This window comes from Microtus ochrogaster, chromosome 15 (assembly GCF_000317375.1).
Source record: "Microtus ochrogaster isolate Prairie Vole_2 chromosome 15, MicOch1.0, whole genome shotgun sequence".
NCBI lineage: Eukaryota > Metazoa > Chordata > Mammalia > Rodentia > Cricetidae > Microtus > Microtus ochrogaster.
Window position 1 is genome coordinate 36128294 of NC_022017.1, and position 8829 is coordinate 36137122.

The 8829-nt window shown below is 46.3% G+C and overlaps 1 protein-coding gene across 1 annotated transcript in view; it reads right to left on the reverse strand.

Annotated features, from left to right (window-relative positions):
• Positions 1–3933: 3933 nt before the first annotated feature.
• The window catches only part of Ccn4 (cellular communication network factor 4), a 27091-nt gene continuing 22195 nt past the window's right edge, over positions 3934–8829 (reverse strand). Inside the window, exons 4-5 of the mRNA XM_005354535.3 lie at positions 5812–6005; positions 3934–4233 (exon numbers count right to left, since the gene is read on the reverse strand). Of these exons, the coding sequence (XP_005354592.1) occupies positions 3934–4233; positions 5812–6005 (494 nt within the window). The remainder of the gene's footprint in view (positions 4234–5811; positions 6006–8829) is intronic.

Here is an 8829-nt window from a genome sequence, read left to right on the forward strand (position 1 = left end):
AGAAGTCACCTTTGCTGATGATTTATTGCTTTAAGGAGAAAAGCTGTAAACAAAGAATTTGCACAATGCAAACCCGTCACGGGTGAACAAACACATTCCCTGCTCCACAAATCATGAGAAAAAAGAGAAATGTGGTAAACATGACAGGTTGCCCAAGGGCTAGTTTTCCTCTACTGGGCACTTTAAAGACATTTCTTCATGGGTATTCACTTACAACATGGCAGTAGGAATATTTAAATACTCAATCACAGTTTGAAAATAGGTACATATATTCAAACACACACACAAACACACACACACACACGTGCACAGCTATGCAGGGACACACGGCTAATCATGGCCATTCCTGCTTCCCAGCCATTCAGAGCTGTCACTACAGTTCCTTTGAATCAAAAAACAAGTCTTTTTTTATTTTATTTATTTGGTTTTTAGAGACAGGGTTTCTCTGTAGCTTTAGAGCCTGCCCTGGAACTCACTCTGTAGACCAGGCTGACCTCAGACTCACAGAGATCTGCCTATCTTTGCCTCCCGAGTGCTTGGATTAAAGGCATGCACCACCAACACCCAGCCAAACACAAGTCTTTAAAAAGAAATGACATGAGTCAACACCATAGTCAGAGGTTGTGATGTTCTCCACAATCTCCATGTGTACAGCATCCAAAATCAATTAGTGTGATTACAGACAATCAGATCATTTGAAATTACTTTTTTTGATCAATCTCTAATCACCTCAAAATTAGAATTTCAATACCGGGGTCTGTGAATCCCCTCTTGTGACTCTGGAGCCTTTGCTTGGGGGACAGGTAAGTAGTCTGAGTGTGAGTATCATGGGAGATGGCATGGGTGTCACATGATCTTGGGCTTTGGAGCTTGTCTACAGTGCTCTGGTGGATAAGAACTTGAGCAAATTACTTAACTTCTAAAGATCTTGCCGTCTCAATCCCAAAATGGGCAGGGTAATGCCATAACTCCTGGGCTCACTGAAAGGATTAAGTGGGCTATGTCAGTAAAGCATGGAGTAGTGGTCTTGGTTGATGCATGTTCCACACTTCTCCTCTCTCTCTCTCTCTCTCTCTCTCTCTCTCTCTCTCTCTCTCTCTCAGCACACTCAAGAAATTCACTCAGGGTGCCACAGTGAATTTCTTCACAGATGGTTAGCGCCTTCTCATTGCTCTTTTCTTTGCCTCTAAGCATTGTGGGGGAGGGTGTGGATCAAAGGCCTTGCTTGTATGAGCCTCCAGTATCAGTCTCTTAGGTTCTGTCTAGATCTCCTCCTACAGTGGGGTGGAGTAAGTGTGGATCTGGGCCTCTGCTCCCCAGTCCCTTTGAGTTCCAGAGCTTTTGTTTACCAAATGGAGAAAGGTTGTGTTCTGAGCACAGCTCTAATTGATAACCTGATAAAAGGCACCGCGGTGCTTAGCACCAAATAAGCTATCAATAAATGGACTTTTTTTTTTTTTTTAAAAAAAAAGCTGTACTTGCTATTCTTAACTTTCCTTGAACCAGGCCACACCATTACAGGCTGTTTTTAACCATTAAAAAGAATGTCTTAATATTGCATCCACGTCTTCTTCCTTGGGACTTTAGTTCTTGGTTCTAAGGCAGTTCTTCTGATCCTCATATAGGCCAGGTTCATTTCTCAAAACCAATAATTGCTGAGCTACTTTGGCCATCCCCCCTTCCTAGTCCCAAGATCACCCTAACTCCTCTAACTGAGCCCCCTTTGATCAAAGATGTTAGGCTCAATTCTCCCAAATAGGAAGGATACCTGGTAAGACCCCCAACTTACAGCTTCTATGGAAGCTCTTTTAGAATTAGATATTAAGACAGATTTTTTTTCCAAGCTAAAAAAATCTAACATGATCCACAAAGAACTCACATAAGTGATAATCCCCAGGGGTAGCATATGTTTACATGCAAGCTCTTGTACACATATGAACATACATGTATTCAAAGTACTAAGCCGCCTCTAATAGAGGATTTTCACTGGTAAGATGAGTTCTTGGAAGAAGAGTGTTTCTAAGGAAAAGTAGGAGTGTAAATATGATGTATTTTTTCCTTAAATACATCTTGAGCACCACTGTTGGCCTTGCACAAGGCCAGGTCTTTGGGAGGTTACCAGAAGGAGGGGAAATAGCAAGTTCCCTTTCCTATTTAAGAATTCATTTGTGTGTTGTGTATAGTTCTCCCACAGGAATCTTCCCACCACTGCACATATGGTGCTGGGCAAACAGAACCATCTTACAAATGCATATTGTGAGCTGGTTCCGATTTCAAGGCAGGAGGAGCCATGGGAGACGTGCATGCCTTTTCCTGTCTCATTTAGTTTGAATGCTTAATACTTAAACACTCCCCTCTTGTGGGAGAGGAGCTAGAGAGACAATATTAAGGGCCAAACTGAGAAGGACACGCTGCTGATTTCAGTTGCCTTTCCTATCCTGACTTGTTTGGAAGGTTCTGAAGCAAAGAGGAAATATGAATTAGGAAGTTAATCTATCTGGAATGTGAATCTCCAGATGGGTGATTTTGGTTGACTTTCTTCTTTGGGCTTCCATTTCACAGTTTCAAGAGCAGAACTTATGAAGGGATCACCTCAATGTTATCACAAAGCTTCACTGAGCAAGGATGTGGCAAATCTCATAGACAAAGCGTAGTGCATACAACAAACCCAGTAAACCAATGACGACAGAAAATCTCACACTCTACTGCTAAAATAAACAGTAACATTATTATCACATAGGAGAAATCTCTTTCTTCAAATTACAAACTCTTTGGCTTTTACCTCCGTTAAATAGATTTCCATTTCTAAACAGCTGGTCAACTTCTGTCTAAGGCTATAAAACTGAGCCACTAAAACTATGAAGTAGCTCACTAAAGCAGAAGAGATGTATCATGGGCCAGGGACTATTGTGGCCTCATCACTCCTGCCAGAAGCCACCCAGACCAGTGAAGGGTGACCTACTTATTTGTTTGATACGTACATCCTTCTAGGTCTGATCTGAACTTCAAAAGAATCTTCCAAGCCCAATGAGGGCATCTTCCCAACTATCCCACTGTTTTAGGGTGCTGTTGAGACATCCGACAGGTCACCCCAAGATCCCTACTAACTCCCAGGAGCCCCAGGGCAAGGGAGGCCCAGATGTTGGAAAGAGTTGGCTAATTGCCCTAAGAACTTGGTCAGCTGCAGATTCAATGACCTGATGGTCTGTGAGACTGGCTGTCCTTGCCCCATCTCTATAGGATGGGCAAAATGAAATTTCTCAAATTACATTCTGGTTAGCATGAACCCAATTTGAGCTCTTCACACTACAGGGGAAGTGAAATGTATTTTTAGTTATGCCCAGATTAGTGGAAATGACTTTCTATTGCAAAGAAAAAGGACACAACCCTTGACATCACCTGGAAAATGTTTGGTGACTTGGTGGTACAAGGTTCTTTGGTGTGTTGTGGGCAAAAATGCCCTTGATAGTATTATTTGGCAAGGCCCAAATAATAGCTTATTCCTGTGTCTCCAGTCCCATCCATCTATCTGAAAGGATCCCAACATCATCAGGTTTGGCATCTGAAGAAGGAGTCTTTGATGTTGGTTCTTCAGCTGACTCTGTTCCTTGGGTAGCCCCATCATGATATCTGACAACTTGACCAGGCTGGAACCAGACAGGCTGGGTCAGGCTTGGGATTCATGTTGAACAGTCAGATGTGTTTCCTTTGGAGTGATATAGACTATCCCCAAGGAAGGACGCATTGTCTGAGTCTGATCGATGCTCTTCTGGACCAATGGGATGGTCAAAATAGGAACACAGGCATATGGTCAGGGTCAGGAAATTTAGAATTGAGTAGGAAGTAGATGGAATAAGATTCTTGTGAAGTCCTGGGTCACAGAGACTGGATGCTTTGTAAACACGGGGCTTTTACCCCGAGCCACACACCTACCTAATTGGCAATCTCTGAGAAGTCAGGATAAGAGTCCAAGTCCGCAAAGATATCATTTGGATTCCTGCAGCTCAGGTTGCAGAAGCAAGCATTGATCCATAGGACCTGACGTGAGAAACTCTGCCCCTCTGGACACTGGAATGTGACACTGATGGTCTTGGACTTGTAGGGGATACAGCACCTGTTGTCAGTGCAGACTCCACAGTACTTGGGTCGGTAGGCGCGGGTGCTAACACAGCCCGCGAGAGTGAAGTTCATGGGCTCCTCTGGCTGGTACACAGCCAGACACTTCTTCCCAGCCTTCAGGAAAGGAAAGGGACCTTCTGTTAATTATACTCTGGTGATGCACAGCCACCTCGTTCCCACCAAGCATCCAGTACTCCCCTTCCCGTCAGCACGTGCGGCAAACATCACCTTTGCTCCAGATTCGCAGCACCTTCGAGCAAGGGAGGATGTCGGCAAACACAACAAGTCCTAACCCCCATGGCATAGGTAAACTGAAGACTGCAGAAGGGGGTTACCAGGCTGCGCTCGGATCTCACAGTCTGCAATCTCCCTTCTCCTGCATTTTTGCCTTTTTGGTGCCCATATGCCAGTGTCATCAGCACAGGACGTCTTGCTATCTCTTTTAGCAAACCAATCTTCCCAAACTGAGTGACTGAGCTGGCATAAAACTCCACAATCAGGTAGGGACGTGCTTTGCCCTCACCTGTCTCCTCTACTCCAATGTTACCCCCACTCCCTCTCCCCCCCCCCCACAAACACACAATACCACCATGCAACATTTTCAATAGCACTGACACTTCTTTAATCCAATAATAGCCTTCCATGAGGTGTGGGCGCCTTGATACTTAAGCCTCTTTCCACATCTCACTAATGTAATTGCGAAGCTGGTATACATTTAGGCGCTTACTAAATGCCTTGGGTTAGTATTTCTTAGAGTATATTATCAGCACCTTATCAGAGCTGGGGGCAGAGCACATTCAATGTGGGTGGGGCCTGTAGCTGGTCCAGTTGGGGAAGCCAGCTAGGGTGGATGATCATGGAGACAGGCGAGGGAATCACGAGCCTACAGTGACTAGCCCAGCCTTGTGACAGATTTTCTGATCCCACATTAGGGTCCTAGTTCTTATGCTTCTCTATGCTGGGCCCTCAAACACTCCTACTTCCTATTAGAAGACACTCAAGCACCCAGGGTTGCCCCAACAGAAGGAGAAAAGACAAGAAAGAAGAAAAATGCGTGCCTATAAAAGATAAGATGCTATCTCGATAAGGAGACACGCCTAAAGGATATGGTGAGAAATGGGGCTCTCTTCTCTACTGCATCCTTTTCTCGGCCTCCAAAGAACTTTTCCTGCCCCGCTAACAGATCCAGTGATGAGCCCTGTGTAGTTTGCTTTGTTAGATGTGACATTGGGTGAACCAGCACTAAGGTCTGGGCCAGCGCTGGCTATAGCAGCAAACACCAAGAGGAGAGAAGCCTTTGACCCTATGTGTTTCAAGTTCTCACAGCCTTCACATTGTCCAGGTAGCTGTCCTGTGCCTGTGCAGGTGGATGTGGGATGCCGTGGGGATGAAAGGTAGTACAGGTCCCTCGCAATCACTGCAGAAAGAACACTTGAGACGGTTCCCGATTTCTGCTTGGAGTGACCTTGCTTTTGACCAGATGAGAACTACAAAAGCATCCATTCAGTGAAATCCATCATGGACCAGCCTAGCAGCCACATCTTCCTAAATCACTTACCCTGGGCCCGCCAGACAGCCTTCATTATTTCCATCTTATGAAGTTTAGTGGCCACGCACAAAGCCAGCTCTATGCTATTACAGGCTCATCATGCCTAGACCTGCCTGAGATGCCCACCTTTGCTCTGGCCTTACCTTGATGTATAGATGGATGTCCACTTCACACGGCCGGAGATTGCAGAGGCGACTTTCCTGCTCCGGCCAGCACCGGGCATTGACGTTAGAGATCCGAGTTGAGATTCCTAGACCACAGGTGGTTGAGCAAGGACTCCAGGGGCTGGTGTAGGCTATGCAGTTCCTGTGCCATTGTTCCACTGTGCCTGAAGCTGCTGTGGAGGGACACCAGAACACCCATGAGTCTGCAGCCTCCACAAGCTCCTCCCGTCCTCACCATCACCATGCCCCAAATGTTGAGGCTTCATGAGACTCAGAAAGAGGCAAACCGATAGAGACGAGGACACAGAGACAGACAGACAGAATTGGGCTGTACCTCCCTGTAAGGAGGAAGACAAAATACCTTCTAATTGGCAGGGGCACCCGGGCAGGGGAGACTACATTCTTATACTTAACATTTTTTTTTCTGACCAAGAGATGAAGTATTAAATCATGGAAAGAAACCTCATCTTTAGAGCAAGATGGTCTCCAGGGCAAATTCTTTTCTGTGATAGTTAATATTGACTGTCAACCTGACAGGAACTAGACCTGTGGGCATGTCCGGCGAGGATTTTCTGTATTGGGTGAACTAAAGTAAGAAACCTACCTCAACTATGGGCATAGACTGGGCTGGCATAGGCTATGTAGTTCCCATGCTATTACTACACTGTGCCTGAAGCTGCTGTAGAGGGTCACCAGAATACTCATGAATCTGAAGCCTCCACAAGCTCCACAAGTTAAGGTGGAATAAAGTTCCACCTTAACTATGAGCATGGACTGGGGTTCCTGAGCGAGTAAAAAGAAGACAGTGAGCTGAGCACAGCATTCATCATGGTTTGCTTCCAGACTGGATGCTCTGTGACCAACTGCTCCCTCATTCTCCTGCTGCCTCTTGTACTCTTATGTTCACTGAAGTGAGATTGACTTTTATGTTTATTTAGTATTGTTTATTTTGACATTACAGTATTACGTCTGTGTTTGTGTATTTACTGGGACTCCCTGGTTTAGTAAGTCCTAGTACAAGCCAGCTGGTATAGTTACTCGACTACAGTCCCATTGGATTACTTGCTCTTGACTATCCTGTGAACATACAGATCCTTAGCATCTATCTGACGGGTACTTGCTTAGCCAGAGGTGAGCAGGAGAGACGGGTGAGCTGTGGAGGGAGACAGGCAGATGGCAGGCAAGACGGAATAGCCTGCAGAAAGATGGGGTAGACACACAGAGATCCCCCAGGAATAGGAAATGGGAGAATAGGAGGCAGGCGGGGAGGAGGCAGGGGGGATGGAAGGGGAGAGAACAAGAGCAAGGACAGACAAGGCAATCAAGGAATAGGGAGAAGAAGAGTGGAAAAAACACATCAAGCAAACGAGGAATCTCCTTAGGGTAACAGAGTTCTTCATGCAGTCCCCAGAGCTTCCAGGCGTGCAACAAGCACTGCTGATGAATGGATTTGAGATAGGGAAGCCTTCAACAGGCAGAAGGGAGAGAGCAATGGAGGCATCCAAGGACAGAGGCAGCAGACAGTCTGGGATGAGCTGGTTGGGAGCATGGAGCAAGCCAGGAGGGAGGGATTTGCCTGGGAGGATGAGAGGATCAAAGGGCTTTGCTTTCTGTGTCTCCTTCACACCGCTGCAGGGGCTCTGCCTGGGATGGTAAGAACTGGGTCACTGGGTCACACACAATGAGCAGGCAGCCTCTGCCTCCCCTCCACCACCCACTGACTCTTGTTCAGATATTCTGGAGGGAGGTTTACGGGAGGAGCTGCCATGCTATCCTGAGCTGCCAGAGACCAAGCCTTCCCTGCCACATCATCTCTCCATGTGGGTGACTTTATCCCCTAGCCACACGTGTTAATGTCTGGAGGTGTTTCTGATGGTCACAACTTAGGAAACGGTTATGGTCATCTAAGGGACTGCTTAGGGAATGCTATCAAGCCTGCAACGTCCCTTTCCTCAACAACAACAAAATCCTTCTGATGCTAAGTGCTACTGGTACCAAGGCTAAGACTCCAGCTCTGCACAGGCTCTAAACAAACTTATAAGCTTAGAATTTTTAAAAATATTAGCACCCCTAAAGGCGCAGCAGCAAGCCATCTGCTCTCCTTTGGGACCCCCTGCCTCAGAGGCACTTTCCCCTAGCAAGGTCCTCATTCTGTGGCCCATGCCCCACCTCTTCATGTCTCTGTAGTCCCTGGTCTCTTCTTCCCTTGTCTACTTCTCAAAGGTCAGCCTCCCTAGACCTCTGCTCTAGGCTCCGCTCTCTCACTGTGTGTTATTCCCAGGCCTCATCAACCATTCACAGCTGCTGTAAGCAGAGCTGTCTTCCTGTGGGGCCCCCTCCGTGAGGCTGCCCACACTGAACATTTCTACCCTTCACCCTCCCCCAGCTCAGCCTGCTCATGGCAGATAGCCCACCACCACCCTAAATATGTTTCTTCTCTTGTCTTCTCTCCTGGGCAGTGGCCAGTGCCTGGAACCACTATGAATTCCTCCCACTCTGCCATGCACAGCACACAGGCCCTGGGCGAACTCTAGCACTGCTTCTTGCCCTTGTCCATTCCTTCTTCTATCCCCTCTGCCCTAGTTCAGATGCCTAACTATGCATTTATCCACTATCATCCAGCCAGACACCATCTATCTATCCTTATTGACCCATCTATCATCCTATCATCCATCCACCCATCCACCTACCATCTGTCCATTCATTGTATTCATTCTGTCTATCTATCTATCTATCTATCTATCTATCTATCTATCTATCTATCTATCTATCTAATTCTATACATTATTTCCATCCAATCTGTAACCATCTATAAGACTAAACTCTATATATCTTATATGGCTTATCCATTCCAACATTCTACATACATTCATCCGTGTTTCTATTGACTTAGCCATCCATCCATCCATCCATCCATCCATCCATCCATCCATCCATCCGTCTGATCATCCATCCATCCATCTGATCATCCATCCATCTGTCTGATCATCATCCATC